Genomic DNA, 16,824 nt, shown 5'->3' with positions numbered 1-16,824 from the left:
TGAGACCAACCATTTTATTCTATTTTCATCCACTTGCTCCATAAGGCTTATTTACAAATCATTTATTCATTTATGTTTATTTTCAAAAATAAGTAAATATATATATATATATATATATATATATATATATATATATATATAGTTGTACAAAAGTGGGCTAAAAAAAGGACAATAATCAATATAAGGTCCAAATGGAATGGATCACAAGCAACCCAAATCGAAATGTGGCACATACCACATCACACATTGTCAATGCAAAAACCTAAAAATTGGAAAAATATTAAGTCAATGCCAATCACAATAACTATTTGATTTTAAATTGCATGATTTGAAAAATATTTTCTAGTTTTTATTTGTTTAATCATAATTTAATAAAAGTGTAAATATAAAAATTGAGAGGGGTTTGAAGGCAAAAATATTAAATCACACCCTTTAAAAATGTAAAAAAAAAAAAGATGGTTTTTTTTTTAATGAACTTAAAATAAAGATATAAAAATTTGATTAAAATGAAAAATTGGGATGATTTTTACTAATTTATACATTTTTAAAATAAATTATTTACTTTATTTTATTAAAATTATTAATTGAATCAAATTTTATGAGTGTCATCATGAATAAATAAATAAAAATATATTTAAAATATTTTTATCGTGAATTTGTTACATTTAGTAACAAACAAAAACTTTGATCTCGAAATGATTTTAAACCTTTATTTGAATATCAAAATTATTATATAAAAAAAAAAAATTAAGTAATGTTAGGTATGGAAGACTCTCATCCCACCTTCCAAAATTTCTAATTTAAGTACAATCAATCTTTTTGATAAACAAAATTTCCATTAATGATCATCAAAATCACATGGATGGTCAACAAGCCAAAGTCAACAAAATAAGAGTACAACAACTCATAATCACCACACTGCAGCTTGATGAGGAATCATGAGAAAAAGGTATTCAATATCAACGGCTGAGAGTTACCAGAAAATCAGTGGGCTCAGCCATGGTGTGGGGCTCAGACACCATGCATGCATGCAGATACACAAACGCATGTAATGCATTCATACAAATGGATTTCCCCAATATGTATATAAGGAATGAATGGGAGGACAAGCCAATCCTTCCCATTTATCAGATCAAAACATCATTCATTTTCATTTCAAATTTCCTTTTTCCTTTTTTTTTTTTTTTCATTCTTCTTTTTCCCATGAACCAAACACTCCCAGATATTTCAAATCAAATTACATGCTATAATAAATCAAGAAAGGTGCCTCCACACATCGAAGCTGCTTTAATTCTGTGTTGTTTGGTGTATCTAAATTTGCAATTTGTTATCAAATCGGAATAACAGAATTGAAAGAAGAAAGCCGGGGAAAATCTGTGGGGGGCTATTGAGGAGGATGAACACGCCCTCAGTTCTTATTGTGCCTCCTCTCAGATCTTAGCTTTTTTGCAAGATTTGGCATCTGGGTGTTGTTGAATTGGTGGGTTTGGTGTGAATCTGAAACTGGGTCTTGGATCTTAGCTGAATTGGCTTGGGTTTCGGGGCTGAATTCATTGTCGGGGGTTTTCAGGTTTGTTGTTTGATCGATGAAGGATGCGATTTCGCTGAATTGAATCTGGGGATATCCATTCTGTATAGGATTTTGAATTTGTGGGGTTTGTCTAATTCTTCAAATAAGGTTCGGTTCTTACTGTCTTGTGTTGGTGTTTCCTATTTGCATTTCAATCCATTCGATAAACAACTTATGGGTTTTGGTGGTGTTTTGAAATACGGCACATGCATTTCATTCTATAGCCTTGGATTTTTATCCTGAACAAGTGATTTAATTTTATGATCTGTTTTTTTAGTTTCTGATGATTTATGTACTGTGGATTGGATCCACCGCAGAAAATGTTATTCTTGTTGAGATGAGTCTTTGATTCCAAGGAATGCTATCTGATTTGTTTTGAATTAACTACTTCATTTTTTTTTTTTTAACTTTAATTGATGAAGGATTGTTGTTGATATGTAGAAAAATGCAATCCGATCTTGGCAAGTTATTTATCGGTGGAATTTCTTGGGATACAAATGAAGATCGTCTCAAGGACTATTTTAGCAATTATGGGGAGGTGGTGGAAGCAGTAATTATGAAGGATCGGACTACCGGTCGTGCTCGTGGTTTTGGTTTTGTTGTCTTTGCCGACCCAGCTGTTGCTGAGAGAGTCATTAAAGAAAAGCATAATATTGATGGTAGGATGGTGAGTACATTTGGAATTTGGATGAATCATTTTATTATTGGGGTGTCTCTTTGAATAGCATATAAGAAAAAGAGCATTCATTTTCCCTCTTTCCCCCCTTAAAATCAGTGTTACAAGCCTACAATTATAATTGCAGGAATTTGTTTTAATCCGGTCTTTTGTTCAACTAAATCTCAAATTGATCCATAAGTAAATCATGTATCTCCCCTTTTTTCCAATTACTGCTTAATGATATTAGTATTTGTTCATGACTTGTCATTTTCTTTATTACCTTAGTTCGAGTTCAAGGAGTTGATAGCTGTCTTACTCTTTGGGTTTGATTTTCATTATTGAGTTCTGAATTCTCAGGTTGAGGCGAAAAAGGCTGTTCCAAAGGATGACCAGAGCATTCTGAGTAGAAACAGTGGTAGCATTCATGGTTCTCCTGGTCCAGGACGGACAAGAAAGATATTTGTGGGAGGGTTAGCATCAACAGTCACAGAAAGTGACTTTAAGAAGTATTTTGATCAGTTTGGGGCAATCACAGATGTTGTGGTGATGTATGACCACAACACGCAGAGGCCAAGAGGCTTTGGGTTCATTACTTATGAATCGGAGGAAGCAGTGGATAAAGTGCTGCTCAAAACTTTTCATGAACTGAATGGTAAAATGGTTGAGGTGAAGCGTGCAGTACCCAAAGAGTTGTCGCCAGGTCCAATCCGGAGTCAACTTGGGGGATTTAACTATGGTCTGAGCAGGGTTAATAGCTTCCTTAGTGCCTACAATCAGGGATATGCTCCAAGCACAGTTGGAGGCTATGGAGTTAGGATGGATGGTAGATTCAGTCCAATAGCAGGTGGTCGAAGTGGGTTTCCTCCTTTTGGTTCTGGGTATGGAATGGGTATGAATTTTGAGCCAGGTTTGAGCCAAAGCTATGGGGGCAGTGCAAACTTCAATAATAATCTCAACTATGGACGGGGATTGAACCCTTATTATATTGGTAATACAAATAGATTTAATAGTACTATTGGGTATGATGGGGGTAATGGAGGGAACTCTTCCTTTTTCAGCTCGGCGACTCGGAATTTGTGGGGTAATGGGGGCCTTAATTTTGGAACAAACTCAGCAACTTCCAGTGCTTTCACAGGATCTGCAAGTGGGACCACCGGAGGAGGTGCCTTTGGCAACAGTGGAACTAGTTGGGGGTCTTCGCTGATTTCAGCTCAAGGTGGAGGAAGTAATATTTCTAGCAATAGTGGAAATCTTGGTTATGGAGGTGGTGACAGCAGCTATGGTTTGGGAGTGGGAGGGTATGGAAGAAACAGTGGAACCAGTGTAGCTCCAACCTCATCATATGCTGCATCAAACAGTGGCTATGACGGGGCCTTGGCAGAGTTCTATAGTGGTGGTTCAGTTTATGGGGACTCAACTTGGCGACCATCAAATGCCGAGCGAGATGGATCTGGTTCCTTTGGTTATGGGCTTGGCAATGCTGCTTCCGATGTTCCGGCTAAAAGTTCTCCTGGTTATGTTGGTGGTTATAGTGTTACTAAAAGACAGTCAAATAGAGGTAACAGCTACACATTCAATATCTCGATGAAGCCATTTGTGAAAGATCTATCTCTAATTCCTTGCTGAGATTTGTCTAGATAATGAGCATATCATGCCAAAATTCAATGGTTATACAGAATTTAATATTTCTGAAACATAACCAAATTATCTTTCAATAAAGAAAACTACTGTGGCAACACTCATTTTTGGTATCCAACAATCTAGATTCCTTACCTTGCACTTCTGACTGTTTGTCTCCATGGAACATCCAAAAGACTCGTCAACCTTTTTGTATCTGTGGAGCAACTATTGCTTCCATTGGAAATCCAAACCATCTTATAACAACTTTGTTTCTGGGGCATAAATTGTGATCAAGTTTAAGAATCATTTTTGAGCATGTAGCTCAATTTGAAGGATCATGTTCGTGGATATAGTGAAATTGGGTTGTTCCAAGCTTTGACCGCGGTTGCTGGTCCACTACATCTTATACAGCTAAAATGGATCTTTAGAAAACTATTGTGAACTTCATGAATGAGGTGTGGAAATCAAACAATGTAGATGACTAGATTTAAGTAGGTCATTAAATTCATTAGCAGAGCATGAGGTTGCAGATTTGACTCGTGGTGCATTGAACCTCCAACACCTGGTGTGCTTATGTTGCTTAGCATTTTAGGAGCTATGTTCTCTGAAGTCAATGTTACTTAGATGACCATTCCTATCTCCAGGCTTGTTTTTAATAAAATAGACTACAGAACCCTCTCTTCAATTGTTCTAAAGGATTGCCACTTGTTTAAGATTTTGGAAATGTTAGAAACTTAGAGCTCTTTTTACAATTGTTATATGTAGATAAATATGATAATTTAATATAGTTACAAACTGACGGCTTGTGTTGTTATGAAAAGGGGTGGAATACCATTCTTGTCTATGAAGGTTGTTTTGGAATATTGTGTTTGAATATATTGACTCATTCGCTCACTTGCCACTGCACTGAACCCTAGAAACCCTCAAAACCCTACCATGCGTCACTTTAGGTCAAGGCATTGGAAGGATATTATCTTTTGATTGAGTTCAGTGATCCAGGGAATCAGTAAAATTTGGCCAGCTGCATAGATCCTTTTTTTTCTATGTATGGCTTCAATGCTGGTCGTGTTGTAGTCTATTGCAATTACATATGTATCTGCCTCGCCCCTAACAGTTTGCATGCTAATTACTCCTCCTTGAGGCCATTGGTCAAGTTGATGGATCTAGTAGACCCTTTCTTTCTTACCTAAAGCTGGCCACATTATCTTTACAAGACTACTTTTTATAGGTTGATGAATATGATCTGCATATCTGATAAGAAAAAAGTGAGTATAATCTGGGTAATTTTCTCTTTTTCTCTAAACCTTCCTATCAATCTCTCAAGTTATAAATAGATTTCATGGCCAACTTTTTGTTGGGATGAACCAAATTGTTTGTCTTATTTCTTGCCTCATGTCTTAATTTTTCTCTCCCTTGAGTATCATCGAGTGCCTTGTCAGTCCAATATCACAAGTCCACAACACTCCCTGGTTGATGCAGCTTCAAATGTCACCTTTGTTCCTATGCATACTTGCTCACACAGGAACTTCAATGACACAATAAATCCAAGTAACATTTGCTGCTCTAAGGTTCCTTTTCTTACTTTATGATTTTCCCACTTGACTCCATGGCCACACAGGACCTAATTATGTTTTGATTTTGGTGCCCTCTGGCTTCTGCTCTACTCTATAAATTGTCTTCTTAGCTTCCTCACAGCTTAGGTTCTAAAATCAGAACAAGAAAAGAAAATACAGGGTGTAGACATTTGATATTGTGTTTATTCTTTAGCCATGCAAATTCAAATTGAGGTTCTGTCACTAGGAGTGGTTCCTTAGCTTGTATCTGTTGAGTGTTTGCCATCTTAATATACATTTGTTGACACATTATCCAAAACTCTTTAACTTTTGGGTAAAATTGTAGATTTTTTTTTTCCCTTTTTCCCTTCTAATCATAGTATGGTCCTGGATGTTTTGAGTTCAAGCTTCCTTGTTTGTTTGTTTGTTTCTCAATTTGTTGAAATTGCGAGCAAGAGGAGGTTACATATGAGGTGGGATGTTATGTATCGATGGACTTGGTATGCATTTATGGTTCATTCCTTAATAGTTTAAGTTTTTGGGGTAAGTAGTAGTGTTGCGATATTATATCACGGTATGGTCTAGTTCCAGTCATTAACATCGAATCCCAACTCGTGGCTTGTGCCACTTCTTTGCCATCAAAATTTCTATGTGTAAATAGGAAGACAATGCTTCATGAGTTAGGCAATGTTACCTTGTTTTGAGTTCGGGGATATAGATTTGCTTGGGTTTATCATTTTAGCACTGAGTGCCTCCTGAATTATGTGATGTTTAATTTGTTGTGGGTTGGGCAATATAGGTTTGCTTGGTTTGTCATTTTAGCATTCAGAGCTTTGGGATGTATTGATCCATTTAACTGTGTTTATCATTTTTATGTCTTGGAATGTATTGATCCATCTAGCTTGGTGGACTCTTATCTATATGCTAGTTTCTCTCTCTCTCATGTATTCTTGCTCTGAAATGCTGAACTTTGTAGTTAGTGAGAAACACAAGTAAAAATAAAAAAATAGTAAAGGAGTACATTGCAGAGATAATTGTTTTAATAGCTAAAGTTTCATTTTGGGAACTTAAAGTTCTGGGTTGGAATCTCATCAATCTTGAAGCAATGTTGGTAAGCAAGTCACACCCCAAAAAAGCAATGGCTGAAACATTCATTAGTTCATTATTTCCTTTTCTATTATAAACTCTGTCAAAGAAACATAAGTTAGGCCACTAAATTTGATAATATCCTGGAACCTTGGGGGTTAAGTAGCAAAAAATTTGAATGGTTGTCTAATGCCTTCTTTGGATGATCCTTGGGTTGTTGAATGTGTTTCATGGTTTTTGAGTATCTAAAATATGCATGTTCCCTATGCCCCACTTCTTATTATGGAAGTCATTTCCTGCAGAGGACTTTAAGTTCTTATTGATTATGTCATTATGCAAATTGCTCATCAGCTAATCCAAGTGGCAGCTTACACCAAAATATTCCATGCTTTCTAGTGTTTAGAGGGAACGATCTCATTCATTTAGAACAAAGTTGTTTATACCCTCTGTGGCAAATTCAACGCAATGCAGTTTCTTTTTCTAAATATGATTTCCATAACAATAATTTGGAGCCTGAGTTCCTTTTTTTAGTTTATTTTATTTTTTATTTATTCTTTCTTTTTATCTTTGAAACATGATGACTTTGTCCCATAGTATGCGTATATCTCATGGTATTTACAAGTTACTGTTTTCACTTGCCTCAGGAATTGCTGCTTAGGACGATCATCATTGGATAGCAGGACTTTGTTGTAGGTGAAGAAAATCTGGTGAAGCAGGTGAAAAATGTGAATTTCGCACATCTCCGCCGTTAATATATTTCTGTTCAAACATGAACGAGAAAAAAGGAAAAAAAGAAAAAAGATGTCAAAAAAAAAAAAAAAAAAAACCTTATCTAGAGCTAACTGGAGTGTGTGCTTTGAAGAATTAAACTTAGAGATAGAAGTTACATGGGATTTTGTGTTAAGGATTGAGTTTTTTGAGTTACATTTTAGGTTTTTCTCTTTTTGTTATTTGAGTGAGCTGTAAAATCAGATTGCGGGATATAGTCAGAAATGTATCATGCATCTCTGGTGAGGCGGCGATACATAAAAAAGATAGACTATGATTTTTTCCTTCTTTTATTTTGCTGTAACGTCTCTGGCAAAGTTGTGGGTTATCAAGAGGAATGTTTTGTTTTGTTTTTTTTTTTCTTTCCCTTCATTGGGTTTTGTTCTTCCTCAGATTGTACCAGAGGTCTTGTTGATTTACTAGTGTGAAACGTTTGAGGGATGCCCATCTAGGGTCCCTAATAATAAGTTACCCCAATATGCTGATTCTTTTCCCATTGGAATTCTGTGTGCAACACCATCAACCTTTATTTTTGTTTTTGTCCAAATTGGAATCTCTATCAAACGATTTTCCTTTGCTCAGAATCGATCAAGGTGCCTCACACTTAAAATTTGTTGATAAAATCTCCCTAGTCATTCCGGTGCTGGTCCAGGCTCACCAATTGGTAACCTGCCAATAATGCAACTTCAGCCTTCTTGCTGAATTCATCGTTCAAATGTAGGATTCAATAGGTTTTCTTAGAATGATTCAGAAAATATTATTATTGACTGGTTTGGTGTTTGGCAAACCTAGCTTCTCAGATCTGAAAGATATTTACTATGATTATTCATATGGTGTTCCAGATCACTTGATCTGGAAAATGGTTGAGGAAATTTACTATAATATTGGGTATGTGTTATGGAGAACAGGAAATGGTTTTGGTGTATCTTTTAGGGATGCAGGAAGCAGAGTTGGGGCTTCACATTCCTTCATCTAACAGGGGCCAGACTGGTTGTCTATATTGTATTTGTCATATAGCATTTATGTCCCGTGCTGCAAATATACTTCAATCACTAGTGTCACTCAACAACATCAAGATTTTGATTCTTGTAGGAGAACAAGAGGAGCCTATGTGCTTTTAGCTCCCAAGTTCAAGCTAAGGGAATCCCTCCCACAATATGATGCTCCTATGTGCTCCATTAGGGGAATCACTCCCACAAATATGATGCTTTTGTTCGCGCTGTTAAGGGGAGACCTAATATTATGCGTATTTCAGGATTTTAGCATCTCAAGACTTATAGTGGGGTACATGATACACATACTCATCTTAGGGTTTTACCATCGAAAACATCCACCTTAGGGTTTTACAAGTAATACCTTATAGTGGAGCTTAATCATCTCCAACCTTATAATGAAGTTCAACCATCTTGGACGAGCTCATTTTTGAGGAGGGACATTATTATTACATGCAACAACACGGCCAAAGAAAGGGCATTGTATTACTCGAAATAGCATGATAGATCATCAATGATGAAGCCCTCAGTGGAAATAGAGGACTGAATTCGATTTAGAAGCCTTTTGTTTTCCATGATAGAGATGCCTCAAAAGTTAAAAGAGGGGCCATCTTGCCTGCTGCACTCAAGTCTCACTTTCTCCTTTATTTGATTCTTTGATCTTTCCGATTGGAAATGGAAGATTTAAAGGAGGGAGAGACTGGAATTTCAAAGACCCAAAAAGTTCGAAAGAGAAAAACAAAGAAAGATAAAAAGGGGATGCATTGGAACATTGCTTTTCTTGCTTTTCAGTCTCTGTGAGGTGGTTGTGATCAATCCATTCCACCCTCTTTACAGACTGTAAAACATTGCTATAATCCTGATCCTTCCCCATTCTAAAGAAGGCCTGTAGGTGATGTAATCAGAACCGTTCAATCATAGTGATTTGACTACTGAGACTAGCATTGCCCTCTAAAGAATCAGCTAAATATGTAGAAGGATGTGTGCCACTCAAGACATGACCCACAAGGAGTCAAGAACCTCTTCATCTTCAAAAATCAAATGAAATCAGTGAAAGCTCACATCAAGCTTTCAAGGACAGCATTCAAAAAGGTGTCTTTTCTGGCTGGGAAAAGGAAGTATCCATGGAGAAATATCAGTACCTTCAAATAGTATTCTCTCTTTTCTGAAACCTTGTTTTCTCCTTCTACCTTTTCCAACCCACATCAGATGCTAAATGTAAGAATGTACTGTAAGCAAGGGGCACATACAGGACAGCCCTTTCAACATTAGAGCAACCCAATCCTTGGCACTGTGAGAGTTTGAGCTTGTGCTGTCAGATAACTTGGGAATATGGTGGATAAAATATGAAAAATGGAGATGTAGGAGTGATTCAAGTTTTGCTTAACCAGGATTTCGATGTTATTTCCAGCTAAAGGATGATCATTTACATAAATGCAGTAGACAAGGCAGAGGGGCAATAGATTTATTTGCATATATACTAAGAGAGTTGTGTGTTTTACCCATTATTTAGAGAACCCCAACATACAAAAGGGAACACCTCAACACTATCCACTCCAAGAGTTGAGACCTGAGATTCTACAGCCTTGAGTCACCTCTGTGCTGCCCAACCACCAGTTCAGAAGAAAGCTCTACTCCCATAAAACACTCTTGGACTGTTGTCCTTCACTGCAGGCAAATTTTCATCCATGCTCGAGTTTTCTGAATTGTGGGACTCATTTTTGAGGTCCATAGGAAGCTTCATCTTTGCCAAGGACTCAGTGAATTGCTGCATGCTCTTCAGGTACATATCCACGATCTCTTGCTGAACCACCTTTTCTTCTGCCTCAATGTTTACACTGACAACAGGGTGTGTAGTTGCCTTTCTGGGGTCTGCTGAGAAGCCACTCTCAGCCTCTCCAACAGCTTCAATCCTTTCCTTTCTCGATGAAACAGCATCAAGATTCTGAGACTTTGCTGCTTCTGTAGTATCAGAAAAAGATTGAGAACTTGCAGGAATTGAAGTAGAGGGAGACCCATCGGTTGAAACACTCCATGGGGTAGTTTCGCTCTTCAGAACTTCAAAGGCATCATCATAATCTGTTGAGAGAACACCGGTATCTGAACCACTTTCAGAGCTTTGCAAGTCTCCTTCAGCACATTGTATCTCAAAATACTTTGAAACCATCATTTGATTTTCATTCACAATCTTAGGATCTGGGAACTCAATCTTCTCAAATTCACATGGAACTAAATCAGGTACCTCTGAGTCTTGCCCAGCTGAATTGGCAGCCAAGGAGGAGCGCAGCACATGAACTTCCAAGACTTCAGGTGAAGCTCCAGTGTAGGTGAGAGACAACTGAACAAACCCAGCTGGAGTATGGAACAACTCAGTTGAGGATAGAGGAAATTCATGGGCTAATTTTCCATTCCCAATGAGAACATCTGAAATAGGCACCAATGCAAAGCCCAGCAACTGATCTTCAAGATAATTCCTAATCCTACTCAACATCCATATCTCACATCTCAGAGATGAGTCAATTTTCTGCACATTTATCTGAATTCCCTCATTGAAGACAGGGTTTTTCCCTCCTCCATTGATGATCTGAGTTGAAACTTTTGCATCAGGATCACTGGTCAAGCAAAACTTGGCATATACATCTTGTTTATGGTATATGCATATGTTGTGGATGTCCCTTGCTTGATGTATATAGACCTCAAGAGACCCAATAAACGATTCATTGTTTCCCAACATAGTTTCCTTCCTACAAGCCCCAAAATCCCTCACTAGTTCGCCTTTCTGAACCAGGGAATCAGGTTTTGGTTTTGGAAGATGGGCGACAACATGGGTGTTTGACAACATATTAGCTGGTGAATTCCTATGATAAGAATTAATAACCCAAGTGAATTAGTATTCAGAAGCTTTTAGTAAAACCTAGAACCCAATACAAAACTACAAATTGTGATGTACTTTGGACCCCAAGCTCAACAATTAAAGCCAAAGCCTAGACCCAAAGTCTAAATTTGAGCTGAAACAAAGAGAAGTAATAAAAACCCAATACCAACACATAGAAAGTCTAATTAGAGCCCAGGATCATAGTCAAGAGGGTGAAGTCCTTGAACACCAAAAACTGCAGCTGAAGATCCAAGATTGAGCTCAAACAGAGGTTGATTATCAAGACCCAGAGCCAAACACCTGCAAAGTTTTGGTAAAAACTTCAACCCAAGCCACAGGACTGAAAACATTAACCAGAAACCCTTGGAGCAAAGATGCCAACTTGAGTTGAAACACACAGAAGAACTCGACCCAAAAGCCAAAGGCCTCTATATTTGGGACCTTTGAGATGAAATTGGGCTAAATTCCATATACCAAGTTCAAAAATAAGCAAAACCCATCAAGGCCTAATCAGAGATATGCACAGATTTCGACAAAGAAGCACTACCCAGAATTCAAGGAAGCCAATCAGGAAAAAGAGGGAAATGAAGCAAAATCCTTCCAAATGGCCAGATACTTTGAAGAAGAGAAAAAAGTGAGATATAGAAGGAAAAGTGAGTTGGTCTCTTTTTTCTTTGTCTGTTAGTACTGAACAGAAGAAAAGAATTGAGTTGAATTGATTTTTGCGAAACCCCCACTCCCCACTCTCCACCCCCTAAATCTCTGTTATCCTGAATGGAGTCAGGTGATTGGCATGAGTTTGGTACAGGCTTTAGAAAAATCTACGGAAAGAATACACCGAAACAATCTGACTCCTCACCTTCTGGAGCTGTCTGAATTTTGAAATTACAAAAATAAAAATCAGTTAAATAAATTGAAGGAAAGAAGAAGGGAGAAGGGTGTGAAAAATCGTCAAATTAAAAGCCTAAAATTGAAAATCCAAACGTAGCATATTAGTAAAAAACTAATTTGGCTTTCCGCACTTCTTTTCATTATATAAGTATCATCTTGTACCACTTTTAATAATCCAAGTGGTACTATATTTTAATTTTAGACGGCATAACATTTGATTTATTTTTTTAAAATTCTTATTTTACCGTTAGTTTCAAATGTGTATGAAAATACATATTTTTCATAAAAAAAATTAAACAAAAATACTCTTTGATGTTATATGTAAATGAAAGTATGAAATATGGATAATATATCATTTCGATAAGAAACAAAAATACTTTATTTTTTTAAATACCAATTATGTCTCTCTATATGGCTCACACCCAACCCCTTTTTTAAGAGTAACCCACTAGCCAGAAAATGGAACAGCACTAAGCCACTAAACCAATTCATTGAGTTCTTTCAATGTCTAAGGCTGTATCATCAGTGAGAAATAGGGCTTAACCTGTTGAAGATTGTTTTCAATCCTAAATGCCCAAATATATAAATGAAAAAAAAAGAATTATTGAGGTGTTAAAAAGTGATTTTAGGAGTCAGAACTCAATGATAATGAACTTGCTTAGAACACCCAAACACATCTCTAAAAATGGGGTTGTTTTCAGAATGATTTGGCCTAGTGTTTGAGGCCACAGACCCAGTGGGGAGGAGTAGAGTGGGTGGGTAGATGCTATGATTTCAGCTTTGATTCTCTTTGTAGAAAAGAGGGGAAAGGTGAGTTGGGGGTATAGATAAGGGAATGAGAATTTGGTTAAAGTGTGAGTACATCAATGTCCTATGTGGGTGCTTGTTGACAAATTGAGATGTTGAAGGCATCAACTAGTTATTGTTTGCTTATTTTCTGATTCTTGGACTTATCTTTCAACATATGCGTGCACAAGGATGACCATTGACACATCATTTTCCCCTTGTGATATGCCACCTAGACGAGGGTAAGGGGAGTTTTTCTACTACTTGAGGTTAATAGCAGAAAGCAGATGTATTGTCTCATCTTAATTCTTTTCAAATTTTGAAAGTGAGTGTTTGGTGGCGATTTCTGGAATTTACATCCCCTGATAGGTTTTATTAGCATGGGATTACAGATTAGAGTGTTGAAAATTATTCTTATAATATTTATCGAAAAGTCATCGTCAATAACATGATATAACACATGGAAATCAAAATTTTATTATATTATATATGAATTTCATTGTTTTGTACCTTATATATAATTTCATTATTTTATATTTCGATCTCATCACCACTAAGATTTGCAAATAGCCTAATCTACTACTAACCCAGTGGAAATCTAGTGAAACCAGTAAAGTGAAATCCACTTCAGCTCTCATGTCAAGGGTGAAGATTTTGAGTTACTACGTTTAGACATGAGATTTGATGGGTATTATCATTTTGGACCGGAGTTGTATACACACGATTTCTTTCCTTTTTAAAAATTAATACTATATGAAAGATTTTGTCCACTTTCATGAGCATCTGTCAAGATGGCCGAGTTGGTCTAAGGCGCCAGTTTCAGGTACTGGTCCGAAAGGGCATGGGTTCGAATCCCATTCTTGACAATCCAAAATTTTTCCCAAAAGGATTTTTTGAGTTCTTGATAGAAAACCCAGAATACTAAATGGATTTTCTTTTATTTTCTTGCCATTTCTCTGTACTTTTCTCAGTAACCAAATGAGTTGGAAAGTGTCTGCCAAGATGGCCGAGTTGGTCTAAGGCTACAGTTTCAGGTACTGGACCGAAAGGGCATGGGTTTGAATCCCATTCTAGACAATCCAAATTTTTTCCCCAAATTTTTATGAGTTCTTGATAGAAAACCAGAATACTAAATGGATTTTCATTTCTTTTCTCGCCATTTCTCTGTAATTTTCTCAGTAACCAAATGAGTTGGGAAAGAGAAAGAGTTTCTCGATAGGTATCTGTCAAGATGGCCGAGTTGGTCTAAGGCGCCAGTTTCAGGTACTGGTCCGAAAGGGCATGGGTTCGAATCCCATTCTTGACAATCCAAACCCTTTTCCCAAACCAAGCTTTTTTGAGTTCTTGATACAAAACCCAGAATATTGATTGGATTTTCATTTATTTTCTCACCATATTTCTTTACTTTTCTCAGTAACCAAATGGGGTTGGGAAGGAGAAAGAGTTTCTGTGATGTTGGGTTCATCTGTTAGTGTAGGCTTGAGAACGTGTCTTATTTGCAACCTTGATGGCAGAAACTTCCTTGTATGATTAGTGAATAAATTGTACCTTATTTGCTTAAATTCTTACTTGCAAGGCATTGATTGAAGAGTATGATTAAGAATTTGTGGAACAATTTTAGTATTCCATTTCTTTTCTCACCATGTTTTTTTTATTTTCTTAGCCACCAGACGGGGTTGGGAAAGAGAAAGACCTTGTCCTGTTGCAGTTTCCACAACTGTGGCGTTGGGTCCATCTGCTGGAGTAGGCTTGAATATGTCTTATTTGCAACTCGGATAGAATATTTCTCCTTGTATATAATTCATCATTTGTGGAGAAATTTTACCGCAAAATAGCAAGAAAATCAAAATTTAGAAAAAGTTTTTAAGTTTATAATACCAAACCTTGTCAGCAAGCTGGGACAGCTCTCCAACCCTTTTGTCTTAATCTGCTTGAAGTCTCATTTGCAAGGCATTGATTGAAGAAGTTTCCTGGTATGATCATTAAGAATTTGTGGAAGAGTCTCACCTTAAAATAGCAGAAATTTCAAATGAAAATACTACATTTTATTGCATTTAACAGATTTAAAGGATGAACATAGGTTCTTAGAAATTAAGAAAAGAACAAAACTGGGTCTAAAAACCAACACATTTTTTTGGCTATAAATATGATCCATGAAAATGTGAAATCAAAATGAACCTCACACAGAGGCATATATGAACAACTCTGTGTTTCAATACAATTACTGATAATGATTTCTCAATGATCAACTCAACCCATTCTTCCACTTCCTTTCTCTGATCCCCCAATTAGTCCTTCTCTTCTCATAGTCTCTTCCTTGGCTTTTCTACAAAAAATCACCCAACTATTCACCTCTGAAGCTATACAGATTCCAATCAATGTCGCCAGACTCAAACAGTAGGCTAACTTAGCATAAGATCTGCTTGATCCCATCACCTCAAACCCCTGAAAAACATTCACAACTCCCAGAACCACACAAGCATACCCCACAAAATGGTGGTATGATTTCCAGTACTTCCTGAACTTGTTGGTAGTTTTAGGCCTAAACAGTAGAGCAAGTGTCTGAAGGCCTCCCAAGCAAAATGCCCCAAACCCCAACTTGCGGTGAAGCCCGTAGACCACTCCCGGCGACATCTCCCCAAGCTTAATTCCAATGGCGAACCCCACTGTCCCAAGGAAGAATCCTGAGAGCTGCACCCCAGCGTGCGCGTAAAACCAGGACGGCCCCATTGACTGTATGTGCCTAAGGTAGCGGGCAGAGAAGGCGCCAAGGGGGAGTAGAATCCCCCAGGATATGGCATTGATGATCCCATGGGCGATCTTCAATGTTTGGATGTTGTCATGTGTAAAGCCAGTGGAACCAGAGAGGATATCAATGGTGGCGGTGGACAGAAGGTCGTTAATTGTAGTAGGATGGATTGTCGGCGAGTAGCCTTGGACGTAGAGGCCTCGGTTCCAGACATGGTGTATTTTGGTTCTATTCGGTACGAGCTTGAGCGTAGCGTAGATTTGAATGGCGGCGCCGTTGTGGACAGTGGCCATTCTGCCGCCATACATGATGGCGGAGGAGGAGAGAAGGTGGAGATCAAGGGGGCGAGAGAGGAGAGGGGAGCGTTGGAGCTTAACAGTGGGGTCTAACACATATGGCAGGACAACAAGCAGGCCCGTGTTGGGGTCTGGATAGGCGATCAAGGCATGGGTACCAGTCATTTCTGCTGAAGTTGGGTTGATGCCCCATCCAACCCAGCCAGTGGGTGAAATGAAGGAGCCAAAGAAGACAAGGTCTAGAGTGGCATTGTGGGGGTGAAAAGTCCAAGCAATGGAGGCTTGTTGGGTGGGGAGTGTCATGCATTTTTCAAAGGTTTTTGTGGCAGTGATAGTGGTGCAGTGGGCAGAAATGGCCTGCTGTGGCCCATAACAGATGAGAAGGAAAAACAGGTAGAGGAAAAGCATTGCTGCCTGTGGAAGAAGAAGAAGAAAAAGAAGAAGAAGAAAGAAGAAGAAGAAGAAAGAAGAAGAAGAAGAAGAAAGAAGAAAGAAGAAGAAGAGTGTGGCCTTAAAGGAGGAGAGGAGGTAGCAATCTTTTGTTAACATATATGCGTGGCTTGTGGGCATGTACTAATGCTGTTTTTGAATGATGGGTGAGTGAGGAGTGAGTGGAAACTATGAGTGATTGTGTCATTTGTATGTGCTTAACTTTGAAGCCAAGGCAATATGGAAGTTGGGGTTGGTGGGTGTGGAAATGAATAGAGTAGAAGTTTTAGGGTTTCATTGTGTATATATATATATTGGTGTAAGGAAATCATGGAATCTTCGGCTGTGTTTTTAAAAGCATTTTTCTATTTATTAAAAAAAAATAATTGAAAAACATGTTTTGAAAATTATAAAATAATTTTTTGTTCTTAACAACATAAATTATAGTGTTTTTAAAAAATATTTTTAGTTGTTTTTAATGGTTTTCTAAGGCCTATTTTAAAAAATAATTATACAAATATAAAGAATAATTAAAAATAAAATATTACATA

The 16,824-nt window shown here is 37.5% G+C and overlaps 3 protein-coding genes and 2 non-coding genes across 8 annotated transcripts; 3 read left to right on the top strand and 2 right to left on the bottom strand.

The window, feature by feature from the left end:
• Nucleotides 1–1,018: 1,018 nt before the first annotated feature.
• LOC100246008 (heterogeneous nuclear ribonucleoprotein 1) lies at nucleotides 1,019–7,749 on the top strand. Of its 4 annotated transcripts, XM_010659118.2 has the most exons (5): nucleotides 1,019–1,480; nucleotides 1,571–1,678; nucleotides 2,012–2,237; nucleotides 2,586–3,786; nucleotides 7,132–7,749. In XM_010659118.2, the coding sequence occupies exons 3-5, from the start codon at nucleotides 2,016–2,018 to the stop codon at nucleotides 7,143–7,145; spliced, it is 1,437 nt and encodes a 478-aa protein (XP_010657420.1). In that variant the 5' UTR covers nucleotides 1,019–1,480; nucleotides 1,571–1,678; nucleotides 2,012–2,015; the 3' UTR covers nucleotides 7,146–7,749. The 4 variants fall into 4 exon arrangements, with proteins under 4 accessions (XP_010657420.1, XP_002272993.1, XP_059596956.1 ...); XM_002272957.4 differs by having other exon boundaries at nucleotides 1,019–1,678; XM_059740973.1 differs by lacking the exon at nucleotides 7,132–7,749 and having other exon boundaries at nucleotides 2,586–3,979.
• Nucleotides 7,750–9,624: 1,875 nt separating this feature from the next.
• LOC100249395 (uncharacterized) lies at nucleotides 9,625–12,027 on the bottom strand. Its single transcript, XM_003633299.4, has one exon. The coding sequence runs from the start codon at nucleotides 11,087–11,089 to the stop codon at nucleotides 9,866–9,868; it is 1,224 nt and encodes a 407-aa protein (XP_003633347.1). The 5' UTR covers nucleotides 11,090–12,027; the 3' UTR covers nucleotides 9,625–9,865.
• Nucleotides 12,028–13,584: 1,557 nt separating this feature from the next.
• On the top strand, nucleotides 13,585–13,665 carry TRNAL-CAG (transfer RNA leucine (anticodon CAG)). The gene has a single exon. It is a non-coding gene; the product is annotated as a tRNA-Leu (tRNA).
• Nucleotides 13,666–14,024: 359 nt separating this feature from the next.
• On the top strand, nucleotides 14,025–14,105 carry TRNAL-CAG (transfer RNA leucine (anticodon CAG)). The gene has a single exon. It is a non-coding gene; the product is annotated as a tRNA-Leu (tRNA).
• Nucleotides 14,106–14,908: 803 nt separating this feature from the next.
• On the bottom strand, nucleotides 14,909–16,458 carry LOC100253083 (cytochrome b561 and DOMON domain-containing protein At2g04850). Its single transcript, XM_002262625.5, has one exon. It carries the CDS (start codon nucleotides 16,412–16,414, stop codon nucleotides 15,050–15,052), a length of 1,365 nt encoding a protein of 454 aa, XP_002262661.3. The 5' UTR covers nucleotides 16,415–16,458; the 3' UTR covers nucleotides 14,909–15,049.
• Between the last annotated feature and the right edge of the window lie 366 nt (nucleotides 16,459–16,824).

The sequence above is a fragment of the Vitis vinifera genome, chromosome 12 (genome assembly GCF_030704535.1).
Source record: "Vitis vinifera cultivar Pinot Noir 40024 chromosome 12, ASM3070453v1".
Lineage (NCBI taxonomy): Eukaryota > Viridiplantae > Streptophyta > Magnoliopsida > Vitales > Vitaceae > Vitis > Vitis vinifera.
Note: the sequence above shows the minus strand (reverse complement) of the source record. Positions and strands in the feature narration are given on the sequence as shown.